Below are 17,478 nucleotides of genomic sequence, written 5' to 3'. Positions count from 1 at the left end.
CCTGTCCATAACTTCGCCAGACCTTATATCTTCGCTGAAACCCTACGAACAGTGACGGCAACTTCGCCTGATGAACAATAACTTCGCCTGTGGCGCTGTTCGGCCAGAAACGCACAGAAACGTGCCAGAAACACCAAAACGCAGATCTCAAACCATAGCATAAGAGCCTAAGGCTCTGATACCACATGTAGGTTCCCCCGGGGGCGTCGCCGATCGATACGAGATCCGCACGAGGTCTAGGAGTGCGGAATCCTTCTAGACTCGTTTATTGGTGTAAAGATGAAGAACACAAACACGTACACGAACAAATACACGAACAAATACAAGAACGGGATAAACAAATCTGCAGATTCTTTATAATAATAATTAAACAAACACGTTACATACCGTAACATAAACAGAACCACGTCCGACCCGAGGTGAGCTCTACCTCGGGTCGTCCCTAACGACACTCTCTCTCTGTTTGTTCTCTCTCGACACTCAAACTGTAACACACAACTTTCTGAATTACTGGATTCTTAACCTAAACAAGACACACGTATATATATATATATATATATATAAACTTCAGTAGGCGTCAGTAGGCGAAGTTGTTCATAACTTCGCCTATGGCGAAGTTGTGATAACTTCGCCTAAGGTGAAGTTGTCCTAACTTCGCCGTTGGCGAAGTTGTTCTAACTTCGCCTAAGGCGAAGTTGTTCTAACTTCACCTATGGCGTCTCCGCTGGTCTGAATTGCATAGCGACGGTCACAAAATGCACCAACAGTCTCCCATTTGACCGTTGCTCTCAATTCTAACAAACACAAAAGATCATCTGTTACAAAACATGCACCAACAAAAAATAAAAAATATTTTCAAATTTCTGTTTTTGCCATTATTCTTATATTTTATTACCCTTTGCTTGAAAAATATAAAAAAATTAAAAAAAATAAAAAAAACCCGTTGTAATACACATACGTATTACTGGACGATACCGTTGTATTACACATGTGTATTACTACGTATTTTTAAGTTTAGTAGTGTTTAATTGCATATATTCAATATTTGTGTATTGTACATGTGTACAGAGCTGGCCCATAGGGGGGGGGGGGTGGTCGACGGCCACAGGCCCGACACCCCGCTAGGCCCGCTTTTTTTTAAAAAAAAATTATATGTATTTTTATTAAAACAATATGTATATTTAGTGTTTAAACTAATTTGCATAAACATTAGTTTGGTCTAGTGGCAAAGAGGTATCACTCCCAACCAAAAGGTATGGGTTCTTGTTTCATTTGAGACATATTTAATCCTATTTTTATACAAAAGTTTTTTACACAACCTAAATTATAACCAATTAAGCTATATCAAGATTAAATTGTTTAAACCTAACAAAATACTCATTTTATTTAAGGCCCGAAAAAATTTTCACCTTCGACCCAAAATTTTTTTTGCCTTTTCGGAGCCGGGGAGGTATGCGTAGTAATGTAGTATTATATGGAAAAAAAATAATAATAAAATAAAAGTCGATGTAGTGCACATGTGCGTTAATGTTGTATTACACATACGTACTAATGTGTATTCGATGTACGTATTAGTCTTATATTGCATATATACAATAGTGTATATCAAATATGTGCAATAGTATTGTATTCTATGCAATACAAACACTTTTGCATATATGCAATGCAATTACACCAGTGCACTACACCGACGAGGTTACCGACAACGTTTTTTTTTTGAACCAATAACAACATATAAGAATAATTGAAAAAAAAAAGAAACTTCAAAAAAAAAATTTTAAAGTTAAAAATAGTTTTTAAGAGTTTTTAAGTTTTCTCTTTAAGAGAAGTTTTCACTGGATCCTACCCATATATATACACACACTTTCTTTTAATGGTTTTCTGAATTTCTTTTATTTATTATTAAAACGGCTTTTTCATCTGTTTACATACACAAGCTACAAAAAAGAAAATATAAAAATGAGCTTTTTACATGTAAAACACATAGTTTCCTTGTTTCCAATTTTTTTAGGTTACCCGGTGAACACCTTCCATGTAATTATATATTAAAGTAGTTATATTTGTAGCTAAAAGTAACTAATCATTGATTATGATAAGGCTAAGGGTAGTGGGGCTTGATCCAAGCCAAAGTGATCCAATATATTTACGACATGTAGGCTCTGATGTGGCACAGGATCAAGCCCCAGAGGGTGTAGTGGTCCAGGTGATCCGGGGCTTGATTGATTTTTTTTTTGTTTGTTAAACACAAAAATACTAAATTAAAACATTTCATTAAAACATAAATAAAAAGGAAAATAAAAACATAAATTTAAAATGCAACAACCTCTAAAAAAATACATAAAAATAGCGTTTTTATTTTTTTTTTCGTCAATTCCTTCCGAATACGATCTTTTTCTTCCTCCATTATCGCTTGGTCGGATGGCGGTAGGTGGCTAAAGTCTTTGGCTAGAAAAGCCAAACTCTTGAGCCGGTTTTTTGTATGTCGAACTTCACCAATCGAGAAGAGGCCACTTGACATATCGGAGAACACGAAATCTTGAAACGATTCGTCGTCCAAGTAGTTCAATCCTTCGGAAAATTGAGGGTCGTTGATTTTGAAATTACCGAAACCCGAACCCGACATGGTGTGTTATTTTTATAAAATAGTGTTGTTATTTATAGTGGTAGCGGTAGGGTTTGTAAGTAAAAATTAATTATTTTTTTTTAAACTTGGCCCAACGGCTCTTTTTTTTATCAAACCCATGTCCAATGGCTAATTTTTGCCCCGTGGTCCGGCTCGCATGATCCGTTCGCGCCCCCGATCACTAGAGGGTGGTAATGATGTGCGTGATCAAGCCCCGCTGCCACCTAGATCAAACCCCTTGGTTCACCCCATTAAGAAAAACAAACAAATGATATATATTACCCTACTCAAGCTTGTAACACAAGTCAAGCTCAAACTCCAATGACTATAAAAACACAAAAAGTGGTTTGGAACACTAGAAGATAAAGAATAAACATATGTACCTTGGTGACTGATATGGTAATTTTATAATAGATACGACTTCAACATGATTATTACTTACATAAATATATTGGTGGGGTGGATCTTTATTTCAAACATATATAGTTCAAGACGCAAAGCAAAGAACTAACATAAATCTTTCTTGTGCATTGGGCAAAGAATCTTTTGTTTTGGTCTGATATGTTTTATTTAAATGCAGGTAGAAAATAATTTAATTTAGGTTTGTTGGATTTTAGCAATCTCTTTTTAATGGTATTGGCCGATAATAATCCATATTCACTTTATCGTCACCAATGGTCCCAACAAATTTAAAAAATTTGGTCCCCAATGGTCCCCCGTTAAATAGGACTTAACGTCGTTATACTTTTTTCCGAATTTCAAGTTAATGTTTTAGGGCTTTTGATCGGAAGTAGAATACGAGTCGACTAATGTAAAACTTAGTTCAAAACGACACTCCAAAACGACGAAACAATGCTTTCATTCGGGTCTTTGAACTTACAATTAACAAAATCAAGCCGTTTGGATCAACGTTTCGAGCTAAGTTTTAAAACAATCGGCTCGTATCCTCCTTCCGTTCAAAAACACTAAAACATTAGTTTGAAATTCGGAAAAAAGTATAACACTATTGAGTTTTTTTTAACAGGAAACCATTGGAGACCAACTTTTTTAAATTTGGTACCGCCAGTGGCTATAAAATTAATAGGAATTATTAATCGGTCAACACCATTGAATAGGATTACAAAAATCAAATAAACCTTTAATTTATTGTATTGGAATAGAAGTTATACTTTTGCTTTATATTTCGATAAAAATGACGCTTTATTTGAGTGCAAGTGAAGAATAATATATTTTATTTGTATCTAGGTAAAGAATAACTTATTTTAATGTTGACCCTATAGATAGTCAACATTATATATGCTCTGAGCTATATAGTTATATACCATAATGTTATTAAGTTGTTTTTAATTGAATTTGTTTCCTTAGCATACTCATATACAACAAGTCTCATGAAAAACCAATATTCGAGTTTGTACACAGAAATCAAAACTGAGGTCCTGTGTTGACTTTTAGATTTTACATCAGAAATAACAACTAAAACATACATCATGCACAAAACACACCCGGCAAAATATATCAAAAGGCACATGAAGAAAAATCAACCGAAAGGTGAGGGGACAGGAGCCGGTCCAGCAAGTGCATCGGATCTCTTAATACTTCCCATACCGCAAATAATGCAACCGGGTGAAGCAAGTGCAGAGAACTTGGCCCCACAAAGATCACAAACATCATACCCGATAGTGGACAAACGGCTAAGGGTGGCAGCACAAAACTGGGAGGGGTCTTCAAGCGGGTCAATGGATTTGTTTGTCAAACCCCTTTGGACGCATATATCAATCAAGCTTCTTAACTCGTCTTGCTTGCCCGGAGGTGCTTTTGACAATAGCAGCTCAAGCATCTGTTTTGCATACCCATAATTTTGCACATCCATGTTTCTCTTTATGGCTGTTCGTATGCAGTTTATTCTGTGTTTTGCTTGAAGAGGTAACGAACCAAGATGACGTGACAGTCTTGCCATCTCGTCCTTTGCACTTATGGCACTTGGACCTTGAACCTTTTGCAGTCGACCGATTTCCTACCAAAACAGCATATATTATAATTATTATTCTTATTCTTATCTTTAAAATGTGGAAGTTCGTTTTTAAATTTGGAAGTATATGCACGCACCTGAAGTAGAGTGACTGCGATTTTGTATTGAGCGCAAATGGTAGCCTGTGCTTTTATATCTGCACCACGGGAGTTATCCTTTGCTAATGCAAGGAAAGCTTCATCAAAACAAGATAAAGCATCTGGCAGCTGATTCTGCTCAAGATGGACAAGTCCAGTTTTGAAACAAACTGAAGCCGCAGCCCCACGAGGAACCTGTTTAAACAAATTTAATTATATAAAAAGGAATTGAAATAAAACAAAAATAGAAGGCTTAGTTATTCACCTGTCCGGGTCGTACAGATGTTGGAGGGGGTGGTTCAGAAGGTTTTGCTGCGGTTACAGAGCCTGGACCTTCAAGTGAGCTCAGATCAAGGGGCTGGGTCGAGACGGGAACATTTGCTGACTGGACATGAGGAAGTGGTGCCATGACTACCGGTTGACTCACTGATCGAGGTGGAACACCACCATCAGGAAGTCCAAACGACTCGGTAGAAACAGGCTGCATGGGTACTTGAGGAACAGGATTCCCACCAACATTAATATTATTAGGCGCAGATGATGTCATCGTTTGATTTGGTAACACGGGCCCTTGAGTATTTTGATCATATCTTGAAAGGTAAGTGCCGGGAGGGGGCAATGCTGCTGCAACCTGGAGAGATGGTATAGTGTTCTGAAAGAAGTCTTCAGGAATGGGCCTGGGCCCAACTGCAGCTCCAGTGGGCATAGGACCAGGCGGAAACACAGGCCCGGGCCCGGTTTTTGTAAACGAACTGGTTTCAAAAGGATCAACTGGGGTGGGATTAGACACAACAGGTTGGGGAGGGGTATTCAAGTTAAGTTCTTGGAATTGATTAGTTAGTGATTTAGTCCTATGAATTGGAGCACCCATTGCGTCACCAAGTTTAAACTTTTGTGTCGCTTCCTTGATTTTATCAACATCAACTGTAGCATTAGCAGCAGGTTTATCTCTAATCCTAATTCTCAACTTTTTAGCTTTAGAAACACCTTCTTCGTCGCTACTGCTACCATCTCCAGCATTACCATATAAAGATTTCTTAAACTCTTCCTCAGCTTTCGCCTGTTCATCTGCTGCATTTGAGTTTGCTGAGACCTTAGTAAGAGCATCCAGATTCATCGACGACTCACCACCAGATGGCGGCTGGTTGGAAGTGGAAGCAATAAGAGATGTTTGACTTTGACCACCGTTTGACTTAACATTTGCACCTTCAGATTTAAACGCTTTTACCAAACTGTTATCACTTACTTCCACAATACTACCCCTTCCTTTAATTAACCCAAGGTAGACACCAATATGGTCTGTAGACAATGACGGTATGCTGCCATCATCAGTTCTCATATATGGCATGACCTCAGCAGCTAACTCCCATTGAGGTATACTCTTTGTGGTTGAGGGTGTTTTGATTTCCCAATTTCCACCGCCCCATTCGGGTCCTTTAGGAACCATACTTTCAGCAGCAAAATTGGCAAAGATGCCTTGTGTCCATCCAGTGGAACGTACTCTTAGTATTCTTTCACAATAACGCCTTAATTCTGAGTCAGCGTCCTCTTCTTCCAATTTTTGAGCAAGGCGTCGCATTGCACTAGGGTTGAGGTGGCAAATATATAGGTCCAGTAGGCTTTCATAGTCAGATATTACTTCAAAGGTCTCTTTCGCACTATCAAACTGACCATACCTGTAAAAGTTTAAATTTAATACATTCGCATGTTATGATGTGATTAAAGACACTTGTTATAAAAAAGTATGTATTAGCAACATACTTGATACAAGCATATCCCAGCTGTCTAAAGCGGTGGAACAAGTGTGAAGTTGGAGGGCATTGTGGGTAATCTCTAGATCTCAGAAACTCATCTTTCAAAACAGATAAAGCAGTTGAAAACCGACGAGCTTTAATAGCATAAGATCCACGCAGCACCTTATATAAATCACTAAAGGTTACTAAAGGAAAAGGACCATTCTACCCTCAAGCCAAGTATTATATTCAAAATTACCTGAGTAAATTGAGGGCCTGATTGGGATAATGATACAGCAAGATCACCACAAACGGGAGCACCAGTAGCAAGGATATCAAGAGACCTTGGAGTGATCCTTAAACTGTCAAACCTAGATGTTATTTGATATAATATCTCTGAGAGGTCAATCTTCTGTTTGAAGTTTTGCTGCATGGTTCCATAACCAATAAGAAGAGGTTCTAGAAGCCCTACAAGACAGTGCTTTATCTCCATACCCTTCTTTTGTCTAGGGTTTATTTCAGTTGGGTTTGCAAGCAACAACCGATCATTCAAGGTCCCAACCAACACTGCATATAAGACAAATTATATATCAAAATTTAAATTGTTTTAAATTTGTGTAGCCAAGATCTCACCTGCATTAGGCATGCCACTGGAAAGAATGGTCCTTACTTTCCCGTCCCATCCTAGTACACTGATGGCAGTGGTGGTGGAGAACATAAGTGCAGGCCCAACCCACAAAAGAGATCTAAAGTAATATTATGTTAAGTGTACAAATACAAATAACTTTCTAGATTAAAATAAAAATATGACGTGAATTTGGCGTGACAAAGGATATTGAAGGAAGTCCTTTATCGAATTTCATAGAACTGCTTGCAAGAATATCCAGATCAGCAGATACAACAAGTACTCTGTGTGTGGTTAATATTCCAGCAACACAGCCCCTAAGAGTTTCTTGCCAGTGAACCTGAAACGATATTAATTAACAAAATTAATAAGTTGGACGAATTGTTTATAGTCTAAAACTTTTTTTTGAAAAGTTAAGATACCAACTGCCAACCTGCAAAACAATCTCACTCGTTTTCAGCTTGATTGACTTTTTGCCTTCACCTTTTGTTGACATATTAGGACCATCAGAAGTGGAAATGCTGTATCCATGAACAAGCTTCGCCAGGCCAATTTTGTCCCCAAAACATGCAAACATCAAAGTTGATTCTGCATCACATTAAAACACGATCAGAATGTGAGTTAACTACATAAGTACATATAGCATTAAACACCAAGATTGACCTTTTACATTAATATTGCTCATCTCTTACCTACAGGAGTAGAAAAAATGCGATCAACTTCACTTTCAAAGGTAAATTGCAGTGGGCCCTTGATTGATGAAACATCAAGATCTTCATATTGTTTTTGATCATCTATCATATTCTTTTCAGCAGCCGGTTTTGAAACACCTCCAGACAATGTATACACAGAAAGTTCAATCTTATCCTCATCAAGAATTGCAAATTGACCGTCATTTAGGCCAATAAACGCAGCATCTCGACCTGAAAAGTTATTTAAAAAAAATGAATTTAAAGAAATGAAAAAAATGAACTTCAGCAAAACTCAAAAGTTAAAAAGTCAACTGACCTTTAATTGTATTGGCTTTACTGTTTGATGACTGAGAGCTAGTGTTTTCCCAGTAAAGAACCACTTCACTAGAAGCGCCATTGAACTCATAAACTATAAGAAACAAGTGTTGCTTTCTGCTGTGAATCATGTACTTCCCGTGGAACTCAACATGTCCAGGCATCTGAAAGTAGATAACTTCCGGCTCAGCATAACAGCTTATGCATACAATTATTCATTTGAGATCAAAAGTTTTTAAAATAATTAGCATGGTACCGATGCAAAAAGCTTCTTGTAGACAGTTTCAGCTCCAGTAGATAGATTGTATGCCATTAGATTTACACCTTCAATATAGAAAGCCCTGGTAGGATAATGAAGCACCCGATTCTCTTTACTGAAAAAGTTTAGCTCCAGATGAATTGGCTGCCCACGTCATCAATTGCAGTCAGAAACACTTTTAAAAACTTGACAAACATGTGTGTGTGTAAGTCAATAGCTAACAGGATTACCTGGCAAACTGGAATGTCTTTGAGATAATTTTTAGTGTCTAAGATGGTGATGAGAGGTAGACGAGATATTGGGGCACTTTTCGCGTGTCCTTCCATAAAGTGCTGCAAAACCAAACAAACCAAAATTCTGAGTTGGAACTTGGATATCAGATTTAGTACTTAGAAACAAAATAAATAAACTAGTGGAAATGTTGTTCTAGTTTTAAGATCTATGAAGTTCAATAAGTAAGCCTTTTGATCCCTTAAAGTGGAAGTTCTGATCTTTATTGGGACTGGGGACGGATTAAATTCAATGAATAGTTGATGAGTTAAGAATGTAAACATACACTAAAGAGAAAGGCCTTGCGTGCAATGTCTGAAATTGTAAGCTGACTGGGCCTGGCAAACAACATTTTGATAACAAAATAAAATTTCATTTAAAATCAAGTAATACTACAATATGTCAAGAAAGAAACAGAAAAGTATCATCTTGCGGTGATTAGGCTTACCCTTTCATATGATGCTCTTGCAACTGGGCTTGCAGTTGATGTTCTGCTAAAATACCTGATGAGCCAAGTGCTTGAAGTTTCTCTTTCAATGCAGATGCTGTCAAAACCACATGAAGATCAGTATAAAGGGACTACAAAAATCTTGCATAAAATGCTTGTAAAAAGAGGCTAAAGTGTTAGCAAGACGGTTGAGCAATGACAATTAAAACAGATGTCATTCTCTTTTTATTTCTTTCATTTACCATTTTGTGTGTATCTATATTTAGAAGTATAAAAAAATAAATATTCTTAAAGGCCACACTTCTTTTGTAATGTTACACAGTATGATTCAAAATTCCAAGAAATTTTTGTGATTTAAGTTTTTTGCTGTAAATGTCACCAGAATTTCTTGCATGAAAGAAATAGCAAATGCTACATGAATCATTTTCCCTTGGTTTCACAGTCACTATTAGCTTATACTTAACAGCTAATAGCAAATTTAAGCACACAAGCCTAAACTTAAGTCCTGACTTGGTGAATGTAAGATATAAGCTCACAGCTTTCTTATAATTAGAGAATGTGTGTACCAAATAAATCATTCTCTTCTCAGTGCAACCTTTAAGTAATAATTTTGCAATGAAAAGCTAAAGATTTTGCTAACTGATGCAGCTAAAAAAATAGTTAGAACATTCATTGTTAACATGATGCACATATATTCTTCCACAATAAGAACCAAAACTATAGTCACCTGAAGATCCCCTTGCACTTTGCAGAACAGCGAAGAGTTGCTTTCTTCCTTCTCTAGTGTAGGCAGCTTTATTTCTTGCACTGTCACTACCAGTCATATTCTGCAAGAGAAAACAATCAATTACTTCTCAACAGATAAACAATATATACAGATACTTGGATATCAAAGCCATCACTTAACTGCAAACATCAAGGTTGCCAAATTTAATTTTGGGTGAACTTCAAGGCCTCTAATTTTTGGTAGAGGATAAACAGTTTCACCACCTTGCTGGGATAAAATGCGTGGAATATCAATTTGTTCAATTGCTGCAAACAATAAAAAGAGACTAAAACATCACCAATATATGATTAAAAGTTTAAAACCAATTACATTAAAGTTGAATATTTGAAGTAGAACTATATACCCTAACTAACCTGCTGGCTCAAAAAAGTTAGATTGCACTTGAGGCCTATTAGAACTTGCTACAACTCGTGTTTTCCAAACTTGAAGAGTTCCATCCTTGGATAAAGTAGCAAGTATTCTCAATACCGGGAGCCACGCAACCGATATTATTGGTTGAGAACCCACTTGTGTACTGCAAATTGTAAGTGTGAATGAAACTGAAAAGTAAACAGAATATATATATATACACACACACACCACACAGAGAACTTACATTCCAATCATGATAGGTCTCTCAGTTGATACGTCCCAAGCAAGAAGGGTACCACGTCTATCACCAACAAAAATCCATTCAAGAGTTGGATGAAAAGCAAATGCACCAGCACCCATAAGCTTGATGGCATTATCAACTATAGGTAGACCAAACATAACATTAAACACATGAAATATATATATATATATAGCCTAGACAAGGTAAAGTTCAGTATAAGCATAAATTGTTAAGACAAATCTTACATTGTAAAGTGTAGAGAACAGCATATGTATGAATGTTGTAAGCACGGATCAGACCATCTGTATAGCCGACATACTGGAATCAAGAAGTTAAATTAATACCAATTTGTTAGAAAAAACTGGAAATAGATTAAAATAAAACATACCAGCACAGCAAGGCGGGGATGGCAAGCAAGATTGACAATGGGTTTCTTCAGATCTGTCTTTATTTTTGTTGGAGCTCTTCCTCCTTCAACAGTTCCAACGACTTCCAAACAGAAAAATTATAAGTTAGTTAAAATAATTTATTCTGGTGATTTTCAACAAAGGTGACTTTCAACAAAACTACTTATTGTAGCATGAATCATGTGAAACTGTAAAGATGTTACTTTTCTATTATTGGTTGAAGCGAATCGTCTATTACGTACCCCTCTTCCATTGTTTAAATGAATCAACAGCAAATTAATATAATTCTCATATCACGAAACAAATACAGATTACTGCAAGCTTTTATCCTTACAGAATACACTCTTCATATCAAAGGTTTTAGTCAGATGATATACAAACTGATTTAACCACAAGTCGTGGCATACACTTTCTCTTATGTTTGTAGAGAGCCTAACATTTGGTTGTAAACACCTGTGGCAGGTCTTAAAAGTCATTTCTAATTTGCTGAAAACTCCTTACATAAATTAGCACTCCCCAAGCAAAGTAGAATAATTGCAAATCAGCACTCACTGAATGCTTATTCAATGGGCTGCACTTGCAAATAAACCTAAATCACTTAGCATACCACTTACACAAAGGTAGTAAAATTACTTTTACAAATACTATTAGGATCAAATAAATAAAGTGGTAAGCAGTCTTTGCAAATATTTTCAACATTAAGTGCCGATTTTTGTGTTTTGAGAATAAATTTCCATGTTACAACTAATTCACCTAGCCTTTGAGCAGTTGTGACTACAACCTTGTACCATGGTGTTTATCATTTACTCCTTATGATCAAATACTATTGGTGTTTGTAATTAGGACATGGTCTGATTAGTTGTTGGAATCAATACTTCTTTTAATAATAAAAAGATGTCCACTTAAAAATTCATCATCATCATCAACGTACTCAGTAAATCCCACCACTAGCAAAGCTATGGTAGGGTCTGAGAAGGGTAAGATGTAAACAGCCTTACCTCTCCCCGTAGGAATAGAGAGGCTGCTTTAGGTGAAACCCCCTTTATAGTAGTTTTGCATCAAGCCTTGGGCATAAGGCACATAGCACTCAACCATCAGGACATCGGCCAATTGGTGCATGTACCCTGGTCTTTCGGCTATCAACTCCACCACATGATGCATCATGCATAATTAACCTTCCATCACTTTTTAACATTATTTTCACAAAATTAGTAAAATAATGTCAGAATTAGTACAATTTCACTTCTGCCCCCTAAAGGTTCACTTAAAAAACTAACGGGTATAATTGATCTTGCTAAAAATATCCATTATCATGTGCTCACTCCCTAAACACATAAAGACATGCATTTCAACACATAGACAACTTTTTAAACAAATGCTCTCCATAAGAGTCCTAGCTTATAATTAACAAGAAATAGCTATGCAGTCAATATCGCCGATATATCACCAATATATCGGTTATCGGTCCCTTGGTAAAATGCCGGTCAGAATATCGGTAACAATAATATCAGCGATATTGAACCGATAATCTCCGATATTCCCGATATCAGTGTTTTATGTCTTAATTATCATTTTTTAGTGTTCAATGTTAGTGTTTTAAGTCTTAACCAGTTCCTACTTGCTACGACTTTTAGTGCTTTGCAGGTTGCAATATTTCCCCATTAACTGCCTAAAGAAATAGACCAAAATAATACTTCCAAAACAACGCCACAACCTTAAAAATAGCAACACAATGAAAAGGAAAATCTACAGTATGACCTTTTTGTTAGGAACAAAGCGGCGCGCGGAAGCGAAACAGCACACACATGCACAACGATAAACACGCATAAACGAAAATATAAACGACACAAGAATTTAACGTGGTTCGGTCCCCGCGAGGGGACCTGCGTCCACGGGCTGCAACTAGGTTTTCTTATTAGCTCAGAACCAAGATTACAATTACATGATGGGATATATATAATAAACAAGATTAGGGTTAAACATAATTAGGAGCCAAAACCGGGCCTCCTAATAAAACCGGCCCAAAGGCCTTCATAACCCAACAATCTCCCACTTGAAGGCCTTGCGATAAATTCCAGCCTGCCATCCAAGTAAATATAACAATCTCATTCATCCTGTAACTCTAGTAATCTTCAGTAATAGAAATCTACCAAGCCTCCAGTTCCAATAACAAGCTAAAACTTCAACAAAAGAAGTTCTCCAAGCCTCCAGTTCTCTAGGAACAAACTAAGATTTCTACCAATCCACACCCTGGTTGCATCCGCCCCTTCTCATCAGTTACCTGAAAGGCCTATTGAAGCTCCCGAGAACTCCAATCCGGTCATCCCAGACCCAGCCATGACAAAACTCGCCAATGACTCATCCTCAATCTTAACCGACCCTCACTTACTCACACAACCGGCTTCAAAGACTTCCAGAGGATAAACACTCTCCAAATCAACAGACTATACCAGGAGAGATTTTCACATTCGGATTCCTGGTCCTCCGAACCCAACGTCCCTTTGGAAACAAACCTAGAACACACCTGCGTGCTCCCACTGTTACCAAAACCCCGAACATGTTCAGACCTCCTCCGAATACGCTCAAACTAACATCACTGTGGCTCCAGGCTTCATGTCTGCAAACTGAAACCCCTTAGCTCTACCCGATTCAGCGAGCCAAGACCTTATAACTCGGAAGTTGGTTCACTTCTTCCGACAATACAGAGACCGTATCTTCCAAAGTCTTTAACTAAAAGATTCAACAATGCTTCATTGAAGTGAGTAACAAATAAAGCATACCATAATCTTGAACCCAAGAGTCGTCACCGCCTTCACTGAGTCCCAATGCATCAACCCCAGATACATTCTCAAAAGCAGAATTCCAAACCTTTCGACATCGATCCTTAAAATGTCTCACCTCTACGCAACCTACCAAGTCGACTATGCCCAGCTCCCACTGTTTCTGTTATCCCAACCCATGCCACACCAACACTCCATGAGATGAACCCCACTCGTACTATCCCGGCAAATAACTTTACCCAACACGAGATTATGAACCTCTCAAATGGTGTACCACTGATCACCACCAAACAAGATATAACTTCACAATTCCAAACAAACAAGAAGTAATAATCACAGTTTCGAACCAGCTAACAGGCAAATAGCTATAACAACAGTAGAACTTTTATAAAATCAAGCGGTACCAAGGGTTCTATGACCGTACACACGATCAGTTAACTCAAACCCTAACCGAAAGATCATCCAAACGAGCAATAGTTTACATGACTTGCCACTAACCTCATTTTTTTTTCACTTATGCCGTCACCAGCACACCCGCTGGTTCCATTTTCTCCAAGTTTATCCATCACCAGTACTATATCCAAGTTCACATGACAAACCAATCAACCAAAATCCATAACCGTCAACATTCCGATCATAACCACCTCGTCTTCAGTTATAACAATAACAAACGAGAACAAATCGAAAACAGTGAACAGACACAACAAGGGCACGGGCCTAAACTTGACGATTGTTCAACAGAACACTGCCAAATAAACCGATTTGCTCTTGCAATAACCGATAAATCAACTAACTGTAAATAAACTGCACTTGCAACTTCTGTTACACATATCTGGTTAACACACTTGCCGTCGAACCACGGTGGCTCGGCATTCGGCAAACTGCCCAACAGCCTCCGTCACCGGCGATCGTTAACACGATTCTGTTCAGCGACCTTAAAGCATTATCCGGCTAACATAACCTGGTCAACTCCGGTTGCTCCTCCTTCGCCGAATCGCCGGAAAACTGATGAGCCGGCCACCTCGCAACAGTCACACCTGCAACCTTTATTTCACGAACCAGAAAATCACAGTCGAAATCAAGGGATACCCACGACTTTCTCAGATTCGAACACGACATCCAAAACCAAAACCGAAACTCTATTTCGACAAAACAGAAATCGTACGGAATCCAAAACTAATATGTGAAATCGTAACCAGTGCAACAACCTGTGTGTTCAACGAGCCAAGGCTCTGATACCACTTGTTAGGAACAAAGCGGCGCGCGGAAGCGAAACAGCACACACATGCACAACGATAAACACGCATAAACGAAAATATAAACGACACAAGAATTTAACGTGGTTCGGTCCCCGCGAGGGGACCTACGTCCACGGGCTGCAACTAGGTTTTCTTATTAGCTCAGAACCAAGATTACAATTACATGATGGGATATATATAATAAACAAGATTAGGGTTAAACATAATTAGGAGCCAAAACCGGGCCTCCTAATAAAACCGGCCCAAAGGCCTTCATAACCCAACACTTTTGTGCTACAAGGTGCCCTTAAGCTAGTGATAGCATTAAACTAATTCTCAACTAGAAGTAGAATTCATAAGGTGTTGATGTGTGTCATTTTATTTACAAGTATCCACCACCACCACCACCTATCATTGCTAGTTGTGTGCATTCAGCCGGATAAAAGTAGCAATTTATGTGAAATGATACAAAATGAAAACACATATGAAATGATACTGATACTCTCTCCTTTATTTTCTCTTCTGTCATTTGATATGTAGAGAAAACAAGAAAGAGGATATGACTTGATAGTACAGGACCAAACAAACAGATGGCAGAAAAATATATATAAAAAAATCAGCGTCAAAAAACAAACCTGTCACGCTCATCCTGCGAAGGAAACCAAAAAACACTACCGGTTGGAGAGGGGTAAGCGCCAAATAGACTTCTGTGTCGATTGTAATGCGTTCCATCTTCTTTTCAGGAGAATGCAAAACCCAAGTTTGCTCTGTATCAAAATCACATGATCTGATTGTACAATCCTGCAATAAGTGAATAAAAAACTTACATACAAAAGAGAAATCATATGCAAGCACACTGCTAATTCTTCCATAAATTGACTAAGTAATGGAGTAAAAAGATCCATACACATTTATCAAATCTTAGCGCTATTCATTTATCAATAACCATTTCCAAACACTCAAAAGTTCAACTGTTTATGCAGCATCAGTCAACAGAAGCTGTACTTAAAATGAAACTACTGCTATGTCTAAAACATCATGAATAAGGAAGGATAGAAACTAACCTCAAGTATAGCTACGACGGCATGACCGCTAGTGGGACTGTACGACATCTTAACCACCGGAGCACCAATGTTAATCGAAGATATCTTGCTACCAGTGTAAGCATCAAACTCTACATACAAATATCAACAACATTCAATAACAAAATCACGCGGCGTATTCACAAAGAACTAACGCAATAAAAGCAACACGGAGGGAGCCCTAACAAAGATCTATTGATTTCTAATCATTCTAACTAACAACAGAATATTATTATTATAATATAATTAATTAATCAAAAACACATTCATACCGATAATATAGGTTCCAGCAGCAACAGCCACCAAGGCTTGAGTCGGATGAAACGTGGCGGCGTGAGGCTGGAACGGTTTCGAACTGCGGCCGACGTGCCGCAGATCCAGATGCTGCACAGTCGTCCACTCCATCGATCTGTCAGTTATCGATCCTACAAATAGATTTAAACAGTATGAATATATATATATATATATATATATATATATATAGGAATCAAAGGATCTGATCTAATTATAACCGGATTTGGATAATTTGAAGGATTAATACGAACGTGAATACAGTAAAGGTACTGGTTATAGTCAGATCGGTGAGAATTAGTCGATTGTTGCGTGTAATTTGAAGGAATTGGTTACCTGTAAACTGACTCTGGAGGATGGAAGCTCATATGAATATGAAGAAGAAGAAGACAATGACAAGAAAAGTGGACTGTGTGATTAAACGTACGGGTCAACCCGTTTGGATAGTCCGACCCGATTAACAACTAATAACAAATTAGAAGTTAGAAAAATATATCATGCTTTTCCATTCACGAGCCGAGCCGAACAGGTCAATCACTTGCTCATTGCTTGGCTCATTTACAAACCGAGCCAAAATCGAATCGATCGATTTTCAAATATTACTTATATTTTTTTTATTTTAAAATTTTGCAATAGGAAACAAGTTTGAAGTTGTGAATAATATATCTTCAAACAAATTAGTGGTTTTTAGACAAACATGTAATAGAATGTAAATTTCTATAAGAAATAAGTTTGAAATGGTATAATTAACATGTAAACAAGCTAATAGTAACCTGAAAACTGAGCGCACAAATAAAACTAGGAGTGTGTTTTTTTTAACTATACCCGAATACTGAACCCGACCCAAATAATCTAACCCAAACATGACCATAATCAATATGTCGGTTAATAGAAATCAATAATCATAACCAATCCGTTATGGCGGTTTCGGTTAATCGGTTTTGTAGGTTGTAGGCTTGAACCCAAAGACTTGGAGAATATCCAGCTTGCACCAATTCCAATTTCTAAACTCCTATTTCTCGATTAGCAGTCATATAAATGGGGTTGTCCGGTTATGACGGTTTGAAATTATCTTTAACCAAAACCGACCCAATTTTGGCGGGTTTTTGAAAACTCATTAAATCGATCCACCAGTTATGGCGGTTATGATTTGGTTAAACTATTATAACGGTTAATTTGCTCACCCCTAATGAAATTCACATTTAAAATTCATGTTAGATAAGTAGCTAC

General features: G+C 37.5%; 1 protein-coding gene across 2 annotated transcripts; it reads right to left on the bottom strand.

The window, feature by feature from the left end:
- Positions 1-4,101: 4,101 nt before the first annotated feature.
- On the bottom strand, positions 4,102-16,639 carry LOC143531871 (uncharacterized). Of its 2 annotated transcripts, XM_077027075.1 has the most exons (24): positions 16,585-16,639; positions 16,230-16,382; positions 15,940-16,049; positions 15,511-15,676; positions 10,839-10,939; positions 10,696-10,768; positions 10,454-10,589; positions 10,212-10,372; positions 9,979-10,103; positions 9,799-9,898; positions 9,072-9,168; positions 8,910-8,961; positions 8,584-8,685; positions 8,351-8,497; positions 8,096-8,258; positions 7,780-8,010; positions 7,521-7,675; positions 7,299-7,427; positions 7,096-7,213; positions 6,722-7,029; positions 6,491-6,645; positions 4,995-6,405; positions 4,730-4,924; positions 4,102-4,637 (listed from the first exon to the last, which is right to left on the bottom strand). In XM_077027075.1, the coding sequence occupies exons 2-24, from the start codon at positions 16,360-16,362 to the stop codon at positions 4,161-4,163; spliced, it is 4,845 nt and encodes a 1,614-aa protein (XP_076883190.1). In that variant the 5' UTR covers positions 16,363-16,382; positions 16,585-16,639; the 3' UTR covers positions 4,102-4,160. The 2 variants fall into 2 exon arrangements, with proteins under 2 accessions (XP_076883190.1, XP_076883189.1); XM_077027074.1 differs by lacking the exon at positions 16,585-16,639 and having other exon boundaries at positions 16,230-16,408.
- Between the last annotated feature and the right edge of the window lie 839 nt (positions 16,640-17,478).

This window comes from Bidens hawaiensis, unplaced genomic scaffold (assembly GCF_021521415.1).
Source record: "Bidens hawaiensis isolate Kalapana, Puna unplaced genomic scaffold, B.hawaiensis_p1.1 tig00009272_1, whole genome shotgun sequence".
Classification (NCBI taxonomy): domain Eukaryota; kingdom Viridiplantae; phylum Streptophyta; class Magnoliopsida; order Asterales; family Asteraceae; genus Bidens; species Bidens hawaiensis.
This window is presented reverse-complemented; position numbering and strand designations above follow the sequence as displayed.